This window comes from Hydra vulgaris, chromosome 01 (genome assembly GCF_038396675.1).
Source record: "Hydra vulgaris chromosome 01, alternate assembly HydraT2T_AEP".
NCBI lineage: Eukaryota > Metazoa > Cnidaria > Hydrozoa > Anthoathecata > Hydridae > Hydra > Hydra vulgaris.
Window position 1 is genome coordinate 11,137,702 of NC_088920.1, and position 22,697 is coordinate 11,160,398.

General features: G+C 28.0%; 1 protein-coding gene across 2 annotated transcripts; it reads right to left on the reverse strand.

Annotated features, from left to right (window-relative positions):
- Positions 1-1,254: 1,254 nt before the first annotated feature.
- On the reverse strand, positions 1,255-21,887 carry LOC100200689 (probable oxidoreductase). Of its 2 annotated transcripts, none has more exons than XM_065787371.1 (2): positions 21,760-21,887; positions 1,255-2,349 (listed from the first exon to the last, which is right to left on the reverse strand). In XM_065787371.1, exon 2 carries the CDS (start codon positions 2,308-2,310, stop codon positions 1,327-1,329), a length of 984 nt encoding a protein of 327 aa, XP_065643443.1. In that variant the 5' UTR covers positions 2,311-2,349; positions 21,760-21,887; the 3' UTR covers positions 1,255-1,326. The 2 variants fall into 2 exon arrangements, with proteins under 2 accessions (XP_065643443.1, XP_065643444.1); XM_065787372.1 differs by having other exon boundaries at positions 21,694-21,831.
- Positions 21,888-22,697: the final 810 nt, after the last annotated feature.

The window sequence follows — 22,697 nt, forward strand, 5'->3', positions numbered from 1 at the left end:
TCTCTCTGTTCTGTGGTTTCGGCAGCTTCTGAAGTCTCTTCGGCGTTTTTCCAAGACAAAAAAGAATTATGTCAGATTGTTAATATGTTTTTATATCTTTTCTAGGTTTTTTATTATTTAGTAAGAACAGCAACAAACCTTAACTGAACTGTTATTTATCTTTATGAGGGTTATCTACTAGTTTTATTTTTAATTTAGCATTTTTTTTTATGATAAAGAATGCCAAATTCAAATTTTGAAGTAAAAATTTATTCATTAATTAATCAATAATCAGGTCTCTTTGTTAATAAGAAACGATTTAATGTAATAGTTGAGAAAAAAAAAATGTTTTGTGCAGTAAATCATAGCAGAATCAAACTATCATTGTTATTGCGCAAAACACTATTTCAGTTCTATTTAGAACATTAAGCAGAACACTAAAACCCACTTTACCGAAGTAAAAGTATTTCAGTTTTTTTTAAGATTAAAGTTTTTGAAAAGCTTTTTAATTCAACAATCTGAGTTATAAATGTTTGTTAGATAGGTAATGTAAAAATTAAAAAGTACTTTTTAAATTAAGCTATTATTTGTTTAAAGAGAAATTTAAAATAAAAATAATAAAATAGCCATATCGAAATTCAAATTAAAACTATATTTTTATTTTTAAGTTTTATTTTTAAAACAAGTATAGTTTTATATACTGTTTGTTATAATAATATAAATATATATATATAAATATATATATATATATATATATATATATATATATATATATATATATATATATATATATATATATATATATATATATATATATATATATATGTATATATATATATATATATATATATATATATATATATATATATATATATATATATATATATATTTTATAAAATTGTAAACTTTTCTTAATGTAAACCTTACATCTAGAAAGAAATTCTATTTTTGACAAGAAATTTTGCAGTTTTAGATTTGAAACTTGAAAATTCGATAATGATATATGATATTTTCCATAAAAGACTCAATTTAAAATGAGTTAAAATATAATGATTATTGTTTCAATAATCTTCCTTCTGTTAATACTATTGTTAAGCTAACACTTTTTAGAAACTTAATTAAAAAAATATTAAAATTATAAAAAATAATATAAACATATAAACAAAAAACATAAATATATATATATATAAACACATATATAAATATATATAAAAAACATATATAAACATAAAAAAATATAAAAAAAAACATTTTTAGTGCTTTTATTCATTAAAATTATACTAATATTTCATTTGAAACAGATTTTGTTACATTGTTCATTAAAGATGCTTAAGTTTTGAAAGTTAATTAAAGAGATTTGCTCTTTATTAATTCCTCAGAAACATTCCATAGTTGATCAGCAGCATCGTTATCCATAATATAGTGCGCATATCCTAAAATCTCCGCCCTTATTTTTTCAATGTTTGATTCTTCTGTACTAATTGCGCAATTTTCCAAATAAAGACCTGCCTTTCCTTCCAAATCTAGAGACACTGCTGCCCAAACTGATGTTGAGGCTCCAGCCTCTACTGATTTAAGATTTATTAAAGGTTTACCGTTTGAATCAATCACACCTTTCTTTTTTAGATCATCTGTGCTTATGTATCGCTGTAAATTGGTCATTATAACTCCAGGCATCACAGAGTTGGACGCAATACCATCGTCAAAATACCGTTTTGTGAGAGCCAATGAAAACAAACAATTGCATGTTTTTGATTGTCCATATGATACAAATGCTTCATACTCCCTTCCTTTTGTAAAATGAATGTCATTAAAATCAATATTTGCATATGCATGCGCTATTGAACTGACATTAATTACTCTAGATTTTTTACACATAAGTTTAGCGCCCTCTTTCAACGCTGGTAAAAGTCCAATGGTCAAAGCAAAATGTCCCAAATGATTAACACCAAATTGAGTCTCAAATCCATTTTTAGTAAAAGATTTAGGACACGCCATAACCCCAGCATTATTAATTAAGATGTTTAACGGTCTGTTTTTGGCAAGAAATCTTTGCACAAAGCTATCTACACTTTCTAACGAGTCCAATTCGAGTTGCTCCACTTCGATTTGATCGTTTCCCGTAGAAGAAATTATTTCTTTAGCAACTTGGTGTCCTTTATCCAAATCTCTTGTACAAAGAACACATCTTGCACCTGCTTTTGCTAAAGCCCTTATTGTTTCGACACCGATTCCGGAATTTCCACCTGTGACAATAACCTCATACCCTTTTAAATTGATGCCTTCAACAACTTCCAACGCTGTGGTGTTTTCCCCAAAATGACTGCACATTGTTAGGATAGATGTTTAATTAATTCTTTTTCAAATAATCTAAATAAAATATTTTGAAAATAATTTAAGCAATCAAATATTATGAATTTAAAATAACTTTTAAAACTTTCTTCTAAATTTTTATTTTGTGAAACATCAAACTACAAATTCAAAACTAGAACACCTGGTATTAATTCAAATAAATTGATATTGATGCGCATAAATTGTTAACTTTTATAATTGATTTAAAATGTATTTATGTATAAGAACATGAAAACCCCAAACAATTTTTATATTAATTACATGTTATTTTTTGTTTTTAGAACTTTATCATAAAAAATATAAAACACCTTAGCAATAAAAAACAAAAATTAAAAAAAAAAAGAATAAAAATCTAAGTTTAATATCTTTAAAATAATTTTTAACTTCTAATCCTTCGGGTCTTTAAATTTGTACACTGCATACATTATTTATGAGTATTTTATCGAAGTATCAAAACAGTATATTTAAAAATTTTGTTTAAAACTTTTTATTTTCATGATTGTACGGCAATTTGACCACGACATGACTTGACTAGAACATGATTTTAGTATAAACGTTTTTCATTTGTTGCAATTTTTACTTTTATTTGATTTTATTCCTAATGATGATTGGATTTCATTTGTTCAAATGTCCAAATTTCTCAAAAACAACTTATTAATGCTATTTTATTGATGGTTAAGAAAAACCTGAAAAATCTGCTGATTGCTGATATTGCTACTGTTAACAAGGTCGATTCTAGGAACAAAATGTGGAGGGAGATGCGAATCCATAAAAACTGCTGATTGCATTATTTTAAAAAATAAAAGGTTCTCAAATCTAAAAGTATGCCGACTAGCCAACCATATTTCTTGAAAAATTGACTATGAGTTGGAAAATCTCAAACAAAAGCTCAATCAAATGTCATTTTTTAAAAATGACTAATCAATTTTTATTAACCCAAAAATCTTTTTTGTAAAAACTTTGACTAAGCAAATACTAGTTTGCTGTACACATTTGGCACACATTCCAGTATATTTTGTCAATTTTTTCCTCTCTTATACTTGAAATACAGAAAATAAGCAAAACGATATCACTGAAAAGTGGTAGAAATTCTTTGCTGTCAAGTGGTGGCAATGTTTATTTAAAAATTTTTTTTTTTGCTCAAAGAGTTTTTTCGAAAAAAGTATATACATTATGTACATTATGAGAATACTTACCAAGAAATGACACGAGATACCAATATATCATGTGCAATGTAAAGAGATAAACTTGCAAGGGGTAGCAAATATAAAAATAAGTTTGCTGTTAATTCTTTAAGGCATTTTCAAACTGTCTTTACGATTTAACCAATTGACTTTTTCAATTGAAGGCAACCACGTCCAATATGCTTTTCAAAATTAATAAACTAAACGAGTTTAATTACTTTAAGATTCTTGTTGTCTATGTTACTGTTAAAAGTGCTTTTAACAGTAACCTAGCTTTTGCTATAATCATTACCCGGGTATTCTTTGTACAGTAAGTCATCCTTCCGGCTGACCCTTCATACTTTTTGTTGCAAGTGTATGTCTTTTAAGGTTCTAAATATTACTGTTTTGAATTTAAGGTTTTTCAATTCTTGATTTCATGTTTTACGTTTTCTAGACAATTTTTTATCATCTAAAATATTCTCATTAACGAATGACAATGTTGGGGTAACTTGACAATGTAAACATTTAATCCCTTTTTTTTAGTTTTTTTGTTTTTTTCAACATAAAATCCAATATCTAAAATAATATTAAAAAAAAATGGCATTAGAAACTCCAACACATTAAAATACATTCAAATTAAAATACAGTCAGTTTATGTAGAAACTCTAACACATTAAATTACATTCAAATTAAAAACAGTCAGTGCATGAAGAAACTCCAACACATTAAAATACATTCAAATTAAAATACAGTTAGTGCATGTAGAATCACCAACACATTAAAATACATTCAAATTAAAATACAGTTAGTATATGTAAAAATTGCAAAACATTAAAATATATACAAATTTTTATGGAATGTTAATAAGTGGGTAAACTGGGGTTGAAGTAACAGTATCAAAAACTTATGGTAATTTTATTTCTTTTATTTCGTTCTTAATTTTTTGTTTTTTCAATGTTATTCAGATTCTTTCCATTTAAAATTTATCATTTTAAATTATCATATTGAGATTTAATTTGATGAAGATTATTTTTGTTTTATGCGGATGTTTATGCTGGTTAAGTTGCTAGTTGTTCAGACTGAAATGGCCTGCGACAGCCTTGCAGCTACGCAATCTTCTTTCCAGTTACCAAAAGCATCTTTCTTAGTACCCTTGATTTGAATTACTTTGTATGTGTGTTGATACATTTTAGCCTTCCTTTTCGTATAACCAATCAAAAGGATTTTTATTTATTTGTCTCTAAAGCGTCATTGTACTTTTTGCTTTACTTTTTTTTTTTTTTAGTTTGGTGAAAGTATCAACCTCAGATGGAATTTGATCTGAACTAACAAAAACTTTTTTCTAGAGTTGTCAATTTTTGATAGGTAATTTGCGGCAGCTAGTACCAGCTACACCTTGTTTCTAGTCTCCACGTGTTCAAACTGGACGACTATCGGTTGAGTTGCAAGCGAGTCGTTTGGAGAACTTATAATTACTAGAAGTTTATAAACTATTTTTGGAGTAAAAGCTGTTTTAATTGTCTCAATAACACTTTTTACAGCAGCTCGCCATTTTTATGACTTTTGTGCAAGGGAAACGCAAATGACTAAACGATTCAATTGTTCAACTGCTTCAGTATAATTAAATTAAATATATTGTGCTCTTGATTAAGTTAGATACTTAGTTTATACAAAAGCATATCATTGTTTAGTTGCAAAAGATGACTTTAACTTTACAGGCATAACTTGGCATTTTGACTGGAATATCTTATCTGATCATAAAAATACAACAACGTTTTGACCGGATCTTTTCTTTGCACAGCCTCTTAGGACAAAATATTTTCTAGCTTGTAGCATGATTTAAGCAGTAGTAATCAAAGCAGGTTTAACGGCAAAAAATTTCCTTTTCAAATACGGTAAATATGAAATAAATACATTTATAAGTAACATAACTTGGCAAATTAAGTTAATAGAAAGCGGTGTTTAAGGATGATAAACCATATGGTTTAACCCCCTTAATGAGCGCGCCATAAGTTTATTTTAAAGGTAGCTAGTCAACCACCAAAGAAATTACAAGCCTGAATCACCGACAATTTAATTAAGGTAATTAGACTCAAAAAAAAGCTTTGTTACAAAAATGCAAATTCAATATAGAAAAACGGAACGCATATCAAGAAGTATACAAATGTAAAAAAAGATATGGATTTATATTTAGATATAACGATTTTTCAAAATATTGATCTCAAAAACCTATGATAAGCCGATGGGCAATTATAACATTAGTCCGCTTTTTTTTTAAAAGTAAGTGCTACATCAATAACAGCTCCGCTAACTTTAATACCCCAACTTTTAATAAAATCTGGCAAGTTTTATTATCTTGCTAGTAGCTAATGTTTTACCTTTTTATAAAAAAAACAGCAAAACAGAGCCATTGGATTGCAGGTAAAGATTTTTCTTGACTTTGCAAAAATATTTGATAAATGTTTGCTCGTCAAACTGCTGAAAAAGCTTGAAATGTAAAAAGCCTTGAATAAATAATAAAATGTTGAATAAAAGCCTTTTTAACAAACCGCAAGCTGTGTGTTTCTCCAGAAGGTCTTTATCCTTCCTGACAAACACGTTTATACTTGGAGACTCAATATCTGACTGGATTAATATAACAAGGTTTTATTTATATTTGTTAATAGCCTGCCAATTTATCTCAAATTAGCCATTAGCAAAATGTATGCAGATGACGCAAAACTTATTTAAGCTGTCAAAAACGATAAAGAACCTGTAAGAAGCAAGTCAACAATCGGATATAGATGAGTTTAGTATTCACAGACCTGACTAATAGAATTAAGTGTATTAATTAAATTTGATTTGATGAAAAGTTAAATATGATTACTTTATATGCAAAGCCAAAGACGACGGCATTACCAACAGATCAGTTTTAGTTACGAATTCTGGAAGAGATCTTGGAACTTTAATCTTTGAAAATTCTAAATAAGCTCGAAAGTGCAACATAGCTGCATACAAAACAAATTATTTGCTCCGAATTCTTAAACACATGTTTATGTCAAGAGATATTACATATTGACCACATCTGGAGTTAACCATACAAACTTGGAACCCTTGATAGTGACGAAAAAAAATTGAAAAAGTACAACACAAGGCCACGAAAGTTTCTCGGGCTTCAAAAAATGTGCAAAATTCTGAATTTAAACACTCTTGAAGACAGACGGAAAAACATTTTAAACCTAACTGACTTGCACATAAGGCCTAGCAGAGTAGCATCCAGGGCTCAAAATCGAATTAAACTTTATCAGGAATCGCAAAGTCAGATATAAACTTTTCAAAAGTTATGTAGTCAATGACAAAGTATGTTATCAAGATAACATCAGCTAAAGAGCGTTTAAGCGTTTATTTCGTTATACAATTTATAGTTTTTGCAAATTTCTTCTGTTGCTTTCTTGCTATGTCATTCTACTTATAATGTAAACATATTAATGTAATGCTCATTTGGCCTAATGCTAAATTACAATTATTTTCAATAATCGTATATACTAAAGCACATTTACTCCAAATGCTACACAAAATGGCTAACATCCAAGTTAAGTATGGGTATGTATACTGAGCTGATAATGAGGTTAAGAAGGATGTGGCTTTGTGTAGCTTAATTAACAAACTAAGCATAAACCATTAAAAATTTTTCTTGATTAATTTTACTTGATTATTTTAAATGCAGTCTATAATTCTTCCTGTTTTAGTAGATTTTCATTCAAATGAAATGATTTTGTATTTATAAAACTTAAAACTTGAGTTTAAAGTGATTCTATGGGTAAATGACACATGCCTGGCAAAACAGACTTAGCAAACATTCGATAGTTAAATTTCAGTTTGCCTTTTATATTAGCAATCCATTAGAGTTTTGCTCACCATTTATTTAATGAAACATTTGTGGCAGCCATTAAAAATGGTTAACTGATGACTAGCCACTAAATCAAGATGCAAAATCTATTAATGGCAGTAAAATCTAAATTTATAAAAAGTAAATTGATTAATGCACGATTTAGGAGTTTACAGACACGGTGGCATTGGTAGTAAAATAGTATAAGATATACCAAGAATGCATTATTTGATTCACAAACTCTTTACACCGATAACTTTGTAAAAACTTTCTTTAAAAACGGATATTAAAAATTTATAAAAAGACGAGCTAGTTTAAAATACTCAAATAACAATAATGAGCAGAAATGCTTACAGTTAATAGAAAAATTTGTTTAAAAACATAAAGATAAAAATTTTATGATTATTTTTTGTTTACCTTGTAAAAAAATTTACATTGATTCAGAAAATAACATTATTTAAAAACTTGTATAAGGATATTAAAAAACTCGGAATGCTATGAAAGAAATAGTTCCGATAAAAATTTGAAAAACCTTTCATGCTGAAATTGTCATAAATAATTAAAAGACTTTGACTGTGACCTGTTTTCAAAAGCTCATTGCCCTAGCTAATTATAAGAAATTTTTTTCAATAAACTTAAAGGTCTAAAAAATAAAAAATAAAAAGTTTTAACTTTATGAAGAATCTCACAATTGAAAAAACTTTTATAAAAATCTTAAAAATCAATTTACTGTCTAAAGAAAAAAATGAAAAACTTGATAATTTCTTTTTATTATTTCTTCAAATAGCCTGTTTTATTCTTCTATTATTATTATTACACACACAGTACAGTCCCACAAGTTACGCTTTTTATGACTAATATACCACAGCCACTCGTGGTCTCTTGTTTTTTTGGTTGCTTAAATCATTATTTTCAATATAGCGCGATTTGATTTTAATGTCAAATCCAGTTAATTTACCTAAAAAAGTACTGGGCTTTTTAAATTAAGAAATGTATTGTACCTATCTTTCACTAATTACGATAGATAAATCAACACTTTGGCTACTGTAAAGTAATTTTTTGTTGATCTTTAGGCTTTTTACCAGCCATATAACAATCTTTATAATTTTTACTTCATGCTGTTATTAAATGATGTTTTATTTAAAAATACAGCTACTGGAGCCTTGGATCAAACAAATCCAAGTCCAAAATGGTTTCCTTAAAAGTTTGGGTAAAGGACTTTCAGTCTTTTGTTGTAAACTATACTAGATCAAAACGTGAATCAAGGTGATTCAAAAATAGATATATATATACACATTTTTTCTGTGGTTATTTTAGATGCTCTAAGAAATCATAATGGTTGCATCACAGAGCACCGAAGAAGAGCATTTTAACTTGGAAGTATTCGCTTGCTTTGTGTCGAAAAAAGTTAGAGTAGGTTTTTTTTTGACATTAGAAAAATCGAACAGATCAGTGAAGAATCTAGCATTTTAATTTGTCCAACCTGCCCCTAATGTAAGAGCAACAAGTAGGTAATATATATATTTTTTTGCTGTTCTTAACCTTGTTTATATTCATTTATAAATTTTAAGTTTCATAGTAATATCTCTCAGAGTTCGTAAATATAAATTTAGTTAATAATAGCAAAGAAAAATTATTTTAACAGCTTCTTGCTCTCACGTTAGGGGCAGGTGGAACGAATTTTTAGAGTTTTTTTGTTCCCAGCTTTCAATCATTGCAACTTTTTAAACAGCATCATTATTTGACATAAGTATAAACATACAAATGTTTGGATTTTGCTCAATGTTAGCAAAATCCAAACATTTGTATGTTTATACTTATTATCTCAAACACCAAAAAATGCTGGATCCGTCCGATTTGCCACAGATCTCTTGTTACTCAGACAAATTTACTCCATAGTTTGTACGACCGTGGCGCAGTGGTTAGAGCGCTTGCTTTATAAGCAGGAGATCCATGTTCGTAACGAGCTCTGGACACATTTTTGCGTCACGGTAAGGAAGGAGGCGTGAACTTCCTAGTTAAATGCACTTCCGTGGTGCTCTGTGACAAGACCGTTATGACTTCTTGGGGCACCTAAAAAAAAAAAAAAAAAAAAAGAGTTTAAACGCTGCAAATCTACAATAAATATTAATATCAATATACATTTTCAGCTGGAGACATATAATGTAAAATGTGCAATAAATGTTTATATAAATATACATTTTCAGGTTAAGACAAATATCTTAAGAAAATATGTAAAAAAAAATTTGTTTCAAATGTACTTTTAAGGTTCAGAGTTTGCAGTTTGATATCGGATCAAAATTCAAATTATTAGAACTATTCGACAACGAGAAAGCAAAAAACCTGTCAGAAACCAACGAGAAAGCAAAAAACCATTAAAAAAGTAGAAAAAAGGATTCAAGGAGCTTGCCATGGGCAAGCTCCTTGAATCCTTTTTTCTACTTTTTTAATGGTTTTTTACAAGAACTCTTTATTTGAAGTAGCTTCTGAAGCTTCTCCATGCTTATCATATGCTCTACATTTATTTGAATAAATTTTACCGTTACAAATATTTTTTTTTTTAAAACAAAAAATAAGTTTCTTGTATTAAGAAATAAACATCCTATCATGCAATTTTTTTTTTTAAAAGAAAATTTATCTTGTTTTAAGAAATAAATTTCTTAAACAATGATCAATAGATTTACAATTTTGCCATGAGTTCTGATAAGTTTTCAACTTTTAAAGATTTTAATAGTTTTACAATTCATTGTACCCAAAAAATCTGAGGGAGTCTCATCCTTAGACATTTTTTCAAACTAGACCTAGAATATCAAAAAACAATCCGTACTCTGGTGAAATATACAAATCAAGACCTAGTGGCTGGTCTTTATCAACAAAAACTAACTTCAGAAGGCTTTGATTCTATCGATTTTACATCTTTTCAGACCTCCCATCGTTTTTGAATACAGAATTTTTACCATTTTTTATTGTGATCTCTGTCAAAAGATGCTAACCATTTGAGCACAAAACATCTCTATGGTTGTACCGTGATTTGAATTTCGCCTCTGCGGCAGGCTCAATATACATCTGCTTATGGTCTTGTTGATCTTAAAAGTGTAAATTAAAAATAATGCAATGTATATAAAATAAGGTTTAAAATGATACTGCTAAAAAATTATTACATTTAATTTTGAAAAGATAAAATCAAAGTACTATTTCTAATGATTTTATTTTTATTTTATTTCTACTGATTTAACGCAATAACTAGATTGGGATAAGTTTCTTGCAGCTCTTGTTTGTAGATGTAGTTTAGGAAGTCATGTGCAGATTTTAGGAGAGAATTTTTTTCTCCTTTATAAACATGACAAACCGTTTTAACTTCGTTTCTAAATTTTTAGAATCTCTATCAGCAAGCTTCACTTGCAAACTTTTGTAATATGCCGACAGAGAATTTTCATTACAGGCTTTGATAAGATTCTCAGATCGGTAAAGAAAGTCATAAAGCGTTGTGACAATGCTGATCTGTTCAAAACGCTCTTTTACTGATGCAATTGACATATCAATTAGTGGCAAAAAGAAATCTGCTTTTTACTGATGTTCAGGTTCAGAGTGTAATCAACACACTCTTATGAATAATTCGATTTTATTTCGTGAACGCACTTGTTGCATTTGTTACCTTTATTTCACTAGCTAATATGTCGAGAGAGGTTGCAGAAGACTGAAGCAACTTACTTGATTTGTTGATTTGAAATAAAACGTCATACCAAATAACAATTGATAATAGGAAAGGCTATTTTCTAATATATTCTATCAACAATTGTAGTTCTGTGGCTGTTGCCCTATCTCTCTTTTCCAAGGCATGTTTTTCCAATCTTTCAAGTGCCTCTAAGATTTCTTTTAAATAATAGCAAAGTGGTTTATCACAGTTTATTCTACTTTTGCTCGTCTACGGTAGCTTGATTTGCAATGCCTGCATTACCGAAATTGAGGGTAAAAAAATAAATTAAGAAAAAAAAGTAGCAAAGCAATAAATTAAAAGAAATATCAGTTAACGTTTTCGTAAAGCCATCCATTATTCAAAGCACTTGAAATGTGCACTGCATGTTTTGTGTTCTTTAAGTTTTTTTGATAAACCTTCCCAAGTGTTCATTCCTTGTCAGAATCGTGAAGAAGTTATACCAAAAAGTTTGTAACAAAAACAAAACACTTCAATGCCATTCAAAAAATATGTTAGTTATGTCCGTTCATAGGTTTCTCCATTCTTCATCTTGCGGTATAATAATTCAGTAAAAATTGTCTTCTTTCTAGATTGTATGGAAAACCAATTTCAATCTTTTTGAAACCACGTTTAACAATGTCACACCTCTGTACGTCAGAAATATTATCTGGCCACTCAGAAGGATCATCACTAAGAAAAATAGGCAAAATTGTAATGCCATTTGATGTAGACTCAATCTATCTGACTCTACTCTAGTGTTCAAATAATGACAATCAAAATTATTTGTAGTTTCTGTTGGTATTGAAACACTTCAAGTCTGAACCAATGGTTTCAAAAAATGTGTTAGTTTCGGGTAATTTGTGATTTCCTCCCTGACTGCAGCTTTTTCTCTTCTCTTAGGGCACCAATTTTCACTTTTTTTATACCATTAATTAGATCGTGAAAAACTAACATAATATATTATAAACTTTTGGAAACCTTCTTCATTGTATGTTTTTTATGATATAAAAGACTAACAACGCATAATAATAATAATAATAATAATAATAATAATAATAATAATAATAATAATAATAATAATAATAATAATAATAATAATAATAATAAAAAAATCAGTTCAAAAACGCAAAATTAAAGTCCATATGATAATGGCATTATAATCATATGAACTTTAAAATAAACAAACGTGAAGCGTTACAGTTTTCCAATGCTTTACATTTGTTTCTTTAAAAACAATGCTTATGATTTAATTAAAACAAATAATATACTTTTTCTTTCATAGTATTAAAGCAAAGTAATAACATATAGCATTGTAATTAAAATAAATTATTACGAAGATAAATTGTGAATCGCCAAAATGAAAAAACGATTTATAATTTATAAATAAATAACCTTGAAATATGTAATCAAAATTCAAACAATAATCTATTTGCATATAATCATAAAGTAAGCAAATTAGAGAAATATATCTTTTCGCCCGATAGGCTGCTCTTTAATGGTTTCTCGTTTACGGTTTGGCAGATTTTTATAAAGCTTGCGTTTTATAATAAAATTCGGACCTCGGTCGTGTTCAACGGTTGTTTTTTTGCATGAAAAATGTTATTGCTCTTTTTTTACTCTTGCATAATTTAGGTAATACTGTGATTTAAAGGCCAAGTTTTTTTATTAATAGTAACAATATATATTTAAATATTTTTATAATAAACAATACAAAAAAAAATGTTTTTAGCTTTCAAAAAGGGCCCCTAAAAATGCTGGGTCCACCCCAATTGGGGGGTGTGGGGGAGCCTTGCAACGGCTCTGATCAAAAGCATCTTACGAATTTTTAATTGCTGTGTATTGGACCTCAACGCAACCGTGTTTAAAAACTACGTTTTTTTAATTTCATAATGAATTTTTGCGTTTTCAAAATACCACCAGTGTTTTACCACAGTAACAAAAATCATAGTAATTATAATGCCCACAATCGTTATAGTTAAAAAAACTTTCATTATTTGTAATGACGTTTTTAAATAGTTAATGATGACATTTTTAAACAGTTAATCATTAATGATTTAAATATTGATGATTTCTATTCGCGCCGATTGTTTAAAATTACCCTTAAAAACTCAAAAAATGAAAAAAAGTTAAACAATAAAAAGAGTGGCGCGAGTTATCCAAAATAAAAAATAAAAAAATCTCCATCGGAAAGCAACACCTAGAAAATATTTTATGACGCTCCGCGTATTAAAATTTGTTCATGAGGGTCAAAATGGGATTGGCTAATATAAGTGTAATATTACATAAATCTGTATTGTACCGAATCTACAAAGGTTTGAAAAATTTTTTTCAAGGAGTTATATTATCAGCTAGTTTTTCCCAACTTTTATAAAATAGTTATTATATTTCTCTGCAATATCTATTGCCTTATTAGCTAAAATATCATTCTCATCTATTTTTGAGTTTTGCGGAACATTTAGGTGGTCTTTAGTTTTCCTTGTTACCTCTTTTATTATGCACCATGTTTTTTTGTTGCTAATGTAATAATTTTCTAATAAATTGCGTTAATGGTTTTTTTAAGAATGTTTTTTTCAAATAGATTTTTGTATCGTTTATTTATTTATTTTTTTTTTATTTCTATGTTTTTTTCTTTCAAAAACATTTCATATACCCAAACTATAATATTCAGCTCTATAAGAATATGTAAAAAATTTTTACACGTCGTAATAATAATTTAATGAAAACACGTCCGAAATATGCATTACTTACGGCTGATTTTCCAAAATAAAATTAAAACTTTTTTGAGACAACCCCATTTTTGTTTTAAACATAAAAAACATAAGATTTAAGTAAACTAAATTTATGCAAATTTAAAGCACGGAGCACACACAGAAGTGGTTCGCAAGTAAAATTTATGTCGGCTCCAAAAACTATTCTTAAACTTTGTCTTTCTTATCTTTTTAAGACTAGTACTAAGCCACGCAATATTAGAATAAGGAAAATAACTGTGAATAAAGGCAAAATTTAGTTTTTTCATCGATGTTATGTTTATTTATAATTTCAATATATGTTAATTAAGAGGTATATTTTTTAATTTACTTTTTTTTATAGAAGTGCATAAATTTTTGTCCGTTTTTAGTGAATGTTAGTTCCTTAGGAAAGGCTCGTTACTGTTTGTTAACTATTTTAAAAAATATTTTAAAGTTTCTGTTAGAATAAAGAGATTGAAATCATCAACAAACAACATTAGATCTAAAAAATTTATTGCTAAGTATAAGTCGTTTATTGCTAAGCATAAGTCGTTTGTTGCTAGGTATTAAGGGTGGAATGCAAAAACCGAACTTGAGTCAAGTTCAACTTGAAATCTCAAGTTCGATTATGTCAAGTCAGACTTGAAAAATTGACTTGAGCGAATGCGTAAACGAGACTTAAAAATTTCAAGTTTGTGCTTGAGAAAGTCAAATTTGAAAAATAGTCGAGGCGTTGAAATCAGGGCGCTTATCGGAAAATGCACTTTGCAACCAATAGCGGCAATGGATTTTTTTACGGGAAAAACCTTTTACTGAAACAAATTCGTGTAATGATATTTGTATAACATACGATCAATATATAAATTATATGACAATATAAATTACAATTTAACTACAGGTAATAGTTAATCATGACACTTTTACAATTTTAAAGCTGTAAAAAAAGAAGAGATAAAAAATAAATGTGTTATTTGTTTACTGCTTATTCTGTTTCCGTTCATCAAAATGAAAATTTCGTCGTAAATATTTATGATCGGAATTGCTCATCTAATAAAAGAATAAAAATTTCAAAATTCATATCCACAATAGACTTTTTGCTTACTTTTTAAATATTTGTAAAATGAATTCTAAAAGACGAATTTTCTGTCAGCAAGAAAAATCACTTTTGATCGATGTAATCAAAGACTACAACGACATCAAAGAAAAAAAGACCGATAATGTCTCCCTAAAAAAAAAAATTCTTTGTGGGAAGAAATAACGCAATTATTCAACAGCCAAGGCATCGGAATTAAAAGAGATCAAAAAGAACCAAAGAAATGCTGGATGAACTCAAAGCAAAAAGCAAAACAGTTTTTTGATTTGTAAGTAGCAAATAAAGAAAAAAAACAGAGTATATGTTATATTAATAAGAAAACATCAAACAATACGAATTCTCTTAATACAAATATTAGTTTATTTTGAAAAATTTTCACTGGGTTATGGAAACCAGCATCATCAGCTCGTAAAATATTACAAAGTTTTGTAATATTTTACGAGGTGCTGATGCTGGTGTCCATAACTCAGTGAAAATTTCTCAAAATAAATTATTATTTGATTTAAGAGATTTAGTATTGTTTGATGTTTATTTTTAATATATATATATATATATATATATATATATATATATATATATATATACACATTTATATACCATTAAAATATTTTATTTATTTATATAGGTAATCCGAACGAGTCAATGGAGGTCACATATGAAGACAGGACTTTTGATACTATTGGGCCACTCATAGAAACAGAAAAGAAAACTTTTACTGAACCATTGATACCATCTGGTTCATTAACACATAAAAAAGAACAATGTTCAACATTAAAAAATAAATCTTTCTAAAAATCTCTCTAAAAAAAATGAAAAAAAGCAATATAATGAAATTCATGATCTTGATAAAGAACTAATAGAAATAGCTAACATAAAAAATAAACTTACTCCAGCAAAAGCAACAATACAAACAAAAATAACATGAAATTAGAATGAAAATTTACCAAAAAAATTGTCACAGTTATAAAAAAGAACACAAGTTATTAAGGTGGTCGTCTGGTAAAATAATCAAAAATACAATTTGGGGGAAAGTTTATTTTATTTTTCAACATTAAGAAGTCATATTTTTAAAAAAAAAAAAAAAAAAAAAAAAAAAAAGAAAAAAAAAATTAGTTTTTTAATGCTGAATCAGCAAAAAATGGTTAAAACATCACTTTCTTAAAACAAAGAGTTCTAGCTATCTGTACATCCGTTTTGCATGAAGTTTGGTTTTTTATGCAGGATATATATAAAATTAGTATGTGAACCAGTAAAAATTTATAATTATGTTTAAATCCATAATGGCAGCTTTACGTATTTGGGGAAATTAAAAAAGGGGTAAAGTTCAACAAAAACCAACCCATATTTCCTAAAATGATCAATAAATTAATTAGATTCTGGTTCACATACTAACTTATACACAGATGAACAAACCCTGAAAATTTCATTTAAAAATAATTTATAGAAGCTGAGATATTTGCGTTTTAGGTCTGAAATATCACAAACGGAGAAAACCAACAAAATAAAAATAAAATAATTAAAATGATCCTTTAGAATATCTCCACCTTCCTGGTGTTTTCTTTATCAATAAATCCTTTCCTTATAGCTCTTAACTTTTTTCTTTTGTTCTTTACAGTATCTGTTGATTTTTTTTGTATATTTTTGACTTTTTTACTATCAAATACTATAGCACGATCAATAAAATATTTTCCTGGTGTTAAACAAAGATTCTTCAAAACATTAGCTAGAGATAAATATCCATCATTAAAACTTACTACTGATGAAAACGTACACATTTCTAGTACATCTTTTGAAACAAATGTATTTTTTGGGCATTTCCGTCAGTGAATCTGATTAAATGCTTCGTTAGCATTTTGGCTTGTGCCTTGTGCAGCGCGACAAAAGCTCATTATTACTTAAATCAATAAAAACCTTTTCAATTTCTTATTTAATGACTTCAGGAATACCACCTTTTGAATTGTATTTAGACAAGCCTGATATTTTATCAGCTTGATATTTGCACCATGAAATTGTTTTAGCCCAAAACAACCAAAAATGATTGTTGCTAAGGGCGTTGCTAAGGGAAAAGGCTAGTACATGTCTTTACAGGAATTAAATTTTTGGAAAATTTAGTTAAAAAATATGTTTAAAAGTATATATTTTCTAAAAGAGCACAAATTTTTCTTTTAAACTGGATTATTAACAAAAATCTGACTTTTTAAAATATTTTTTTACCAGACGACCACCTTAAAAAAGAACACAACAGAATTATTCTATTTGAGGACGATTAATTTCAAACGACATCAAATTTATTTTTATTTTTTTAGGAATGTTTTAATTCATTACTTTATTTCTTAATGAAATTGTTTTTTGATATATAATACTATTTTGAAATGTAAAATGCAGTGTAAACATTTGCAAATATAGTTTTTGTTATAAGACTTTAATCTATAATCAGACACATAAAAAAGATTTTTTTAAAAAATTGGTCCACAATTTGATTTCTTTTTGCTTCTCCAAAAATATCACTTGTGAATGCTTCAGCGCCATCTTATTCATTCCTATTTTGTATATCATTGTCTTCCCAATGATCCTTTTCTAGAAGGGCAATGTTGTGAAGCACAAAACAGGATATTATTATGGCTATGGAATTTTTTAGTTTTGTTCGTAAGGGAATGTTACGACAAAGCAATCGTTTTTTTAACATACGAAAACAACATTCAACTGCCATACGTTTACTTCTCAAACTGTAATTGTATCGGATTTCACTTTAATTTTTTGGGTTAGAAAAAGGTGTCATTAACTATTGCTTACAAGGATAGCCCGAATCACCTATAACATGAATATGTTGGCGAGCTTCTAAAACTTCTTTAATAGCTGAGTAGGCAAAAACTCGTGAATCATGAACACTTCCAGGCCATTGAACACAAGAAGATAAAATTTCTTTTGAAGGACCTGCAATGACCAGGCAATTCAAAGAGAAAAATTCCTTTCTGTTTTGATATATTTCTGGGTTTTCTCTGGGCTTATTATAGGAATATGTATTCCATTAATTGCTCCTATACATCCTGGGAAGTTTGAATTTGGTAAAATTTAAACAACGGTTGATAAATATAAATATTTTCGTTATCAAAGAAAATTTTAAAGTTTGGATTTAATAGCAAAATGCAAATATCCATGAAAACTTATAATCACTTTTGCTGAATTATCAAAGAATCAGCTTCTGTTGGAAACTTTATGTACTGATATCATTTGAATTGAAATGTTTTTAACTACTCGATAAACAGTTCACTGATTAACTTTCATCTCCTCCAAATCTTCTAATACTGTCTAAAAGAGTATACTTAATTAAATCAGATCATATCTACTCACTTGGAATGAATCAGTAGCATAAAATTGAAATGCAATAGCCAGTTGTGTACAGATGAAAGAGGGCACCCTCGATTGTTAACATTGCTGTTAGTAATGTCATAAGCTAATATTAAAAAAGTTTATTTGGAAAATCTGTAGCGCATTTTAAATTCTATACCATTATAAACTTCTAAAAGAGTGGCTTAAAATTACGTCAATAATAATTTTTGGTATGTGATTTGGCATACTTCTTCTTCTTCTTCTTCTTCTTCTTCTTCTTCTTCTTCTTCTAAAATTCAGCTCATACCGATTCATTTTTGAACATTTTTAAACAAATTTTTTTTAATATTTCATATTATTATAACCACTTCTTCTCGTGAATTCTCTTTTACTCCTTTTACACGTATTACTTCTTTGTGTAACTGCAACTGTTTATTACTAAATGTAATTTACTTTTATACTGTATCACAAAAACGTACCTTAATCAACAGCCTTTTATAATGCTAGGATGTTTGAAATTTCAAAATGCTAATAGACATTTCTAATGGCATCATAATATGGCATGTTGGATCATTACATACGAGTTACAGGATGTTTTAAAAGACATTTTCACAATGCTGGTTTTCTGTAATGAATTCATTGACAAATATACATTGATAAATGTAACCTTCAAAATTAATTACGTTTGTATACCCAAATAACTACTTTTGCTTGGTAAAAACACATTTTTATATTTGCAAAGGTTGTAATAAGTTATTGGTAATAGTAGAGTTTTGTTACGCATCAGCAAAATGCCAATGGCGGTTTGTTTTGTTTTTCAAGTTTGGTTTCAAGATTGGTCTGTAGCGGACTTGAAAAAATGACTTGAAAACTCAAAAATTCTTGTTTTTCAAGTCTGACTTCAGTTCAAGTTCGCTTCATGCATTCCGTTCAAGTCATACTTCAGATTTGAAGTCTGACTTGAAATTTTAAGTCCGCTTCTTGCATTCGGATGGAATTTTTGCTTTCTCAAGGTGGTTTGAAGTCAGACTTGAAAACGGTCTATTTTTTGGCGGTTTTCGAGTTGAGTTGACCTGAGTTGAAGTTCGCTTTAAGCATTTGTTCAAGTTGCACATTAGGTTTAACGTTCGACTTCAAATTTGAAGTTCTGTTCTTGCATTTCACCCTAAGTCGTTTATTTCTAAGTATAAGTCCTTTATGTACAATTGAAATAAAAGCGGTCCAAAAATCGAGCCCTTAGAAACTCATGTTACGGAGCATGGAATATTTTGATCGTAGTATAAAAATTGTTTTCTGTGTTTTGGATGTTTTGGGCCAAAGTAAGTTTTGTTTTTTGCTCCACTCTTTTCAAGTTTTTTTGCTGGTATATTGTGATTCACAATAGCAAAAGCTTTTGACAAATCAATAAAAACTCCTAATGTAAAACAGACATCAAAAACGTTAGATATTTGATTGAAAAGTTCAACTACTGCGTGCTCAGTGGAATTTTCTTCAAAAAAGAAACAAAATTAAAGCATTACAGCATTTTTCTCATTTAGATGATTATATATTATTATTCATTATTATCTCTGGCAATTTTGAAGAACAATGTAGATATAACTTAAGGTAATAACTTTAAATCATAAAAATTTGGTTTTCAAATACAATACTCAAACATGCAATTTTAGATCTAGTAAACAGTATTAGAAACGTTTTTAACAAAAAGCAATTTATACTAAATGGTTCAGACATTAAATAATTAAACCTATAAGAAACAAAATGCGGAGTTCGACCAGATTTCTATGGTACCCAACTTAGTTGCTAAGAGGGCATAAGAAGTTCTATGGCATGTAATAAACGTTCTCTCTTGACTCTCTTTTGCATAAAAGAGCATCAAATCTATAGTAATATCAAACAAGCAGTTTTTAATGCATGCTTTGATCGACTTTTAATTAAAAGCTCGCTAGGCAACATTGGTAGTTCAACGTATGCTGTGACATCATGCAATTCTTAAAGTAATTTGGGAGTGTAAAAAAAGAAAGTTTAACAAATTTAGATAATAAGGAAACTAATAGAGACAAACCCAAACTGAATAAAACAAAACTGAACATACCAAAGAAAACAAAAATACTGGTATCACAACATAGGAAAAAGTCACAAGGAAAAAAGCTTAAATCTAGAAGTTCAAAATGTTTTACAAATTATTACGCTGACATAAAAAAATTATGATGGTAAAAACTTTAAGCATATATTTCTATATTAAGCATATTATTTAAAGCTCTAAAAAATGCTAAAACTCATTTTACTGGCTAACAATATTAATATGTGTATATACGTTTACAAGCCAGTTTTCCATTCATATTTTCAAATTTTATAAGTTTAAATCAAAAAATAAAGAAATATTTTTGTTTTTTATGCCAACTTTTTTATCATTTCGCCAGAAATGGAAAAGTTAACTCCGCAAAAATCATTTTTTTTTGTATTGCTAGCTCGTTGTTACTTCAGGTTTGTTGCAGCTCCAGGTTTATTGTTGCTCCAGGTTTGATGTTGTCCTTTTGTTGCTCCAGTTTTGATTTTGCTCCGTGTTTGTTGTTATTTAAGGTTTGATACTCTTTTAAGCAAAAGAGAGTCAGAGGGTAGACTGTATTACCTTTAATAAATGCTTAAATATTTTTCTATCCGTGTAATAATAGTTGAAAACATTTTGGTGAGGGACGTAGTTTTCTGTTTATTTATTGAGTTAACATGTTTTGATTACACGAACATCATCTTGTTAAAAAAATCTTTATAGATGGAGCCATAAATATCCTGTTATAATTGCATATTGCTTGAACATTTAAGGAAAAATATTTTTTATAAAGAAAATTACTCAGTTTTTAAAATAACATGACATGGAAGCAAAAACATTTTTTTTGAAACTTTAAGATTCAATTTTTTACATACTAAATATATTGTATAGTAGTGTTTCAGTTAGCCACCCTGTCGACATTTGATCCTAAAAAAGCGTCTTTTGATCGATCAAAAGACGTCTCTTTAGAACGGCTGGACAGACTTGACAATGAGGAACGAGTTGTAGTTTTTATTTATTATAGCAAACTTTACTCTTGTTTTGTTCCCTAGGTTTATCCACTGTAACTTTTTTATTAATTTTGAAGAAAGGAGTTGGAGAAAGGGGGAAGGGGGGATGATTAAAACGGCAGTAGTAAATTTTGTAAAGTAAAATTTGTTATTGTGAAAAAAATAAACTCAACTCCATATTATATAGGATTATATTTATTTATAAAAGGGAGACAGCAAAAAGTTGTCTTCGACAAAAAAAAACTTTGGTTTATAAATTGAACAAACAAACAACTGATAATAATACTAATACACTTCGAAATACTAATACACTTCGACTAACACATACTAATACACTTCGAAAATTTGTGTTAACTTTAAAAGTAAGTTTTTATTAGAAAAATTAATTATGCAATAAAAATAAATAAAACAAAATAATATACCAAGTAACACAACAATATTTAAACTTTTTGGTACATAGAAAATTTATTTAACAATATTGAACTTACTAATAATGCTCTTTATGCTCCAGAAACTCAAAAATAAAACAACTTTAGACGTGTTTAACAACTGTCTATGTTTTAATTTAAATTATAGAGCTTAGTGTTAAAATTTGCCTATATTACAAAATAAATGTTTTGAGAAAATCTACTTTGATCAGATTTTAATATATACCACTTTAAAGTCTGAAACGGCTGATTAAAATTTATTTTCTCAATTAGTTTTTTGCGAATTAAGTGCTTAATCTCTGTGCCCTTCAATATAAAAGTTTATCATTAGTTGTATTAAATAGTATGTTCCTAATGTTACTTATTCTCAATGTAAAAATGTCAATAAAGAAAACCACATTTTTGGTTTTACAAACTTATTGTAGTCTTTTTAATAAGGATTTTAAAAAGAATAGTTTGGGAATTTATTTTCGCAAAAAAGGGTTTATAGTATATAAAAACTTGTAGATACTTTTTTTGTGTGCTTCCTAATTAGATTAAAATAAAAATAATGAAGTTTTTAAATGTGGGCATAAATAAAAATAAAGAGATTTTTTAAGCAACAGTATATTATATATTTACAAATAGGAATATATTATACATTTTTAAGGAGGAATATATTATATATTTTTAAGGGTGAATATGTTATATATTTATACAATTGATGCTGTTACAGCAATAGTTTCTATCTAAAACTCAACTTTTTAATTTTTGCCACTTAGGTACCAGGTATTAGGTACCAGATGTTTTTACTGTTTTTACTGCTCATTGTCTTTTTTGCGGTTTATTAATGGTTTTTGCGTCAAGGATATATAAAAATAGTAATAATCATGAAAAATTCTTGACGCATAAGTACAGTTTACTTTTGAAATGCCGAATTTCAGTTGCATTTCGCTCGGTCAGCTTAATACCAATATTATGTCTTGAAGAAGAAACTCAAATGATAAGTTAAATTCTAT

What these genes read in the sequence shown, in the direction of transcription:
- LOC100200689 (XM_065787371.1), bottom strand. Translation starts at nt 2,310, where the DNA reads ATGTGCAGTCATTTTGGGGAAAACACCACAGCGTTGGAAGTTGTTGAA.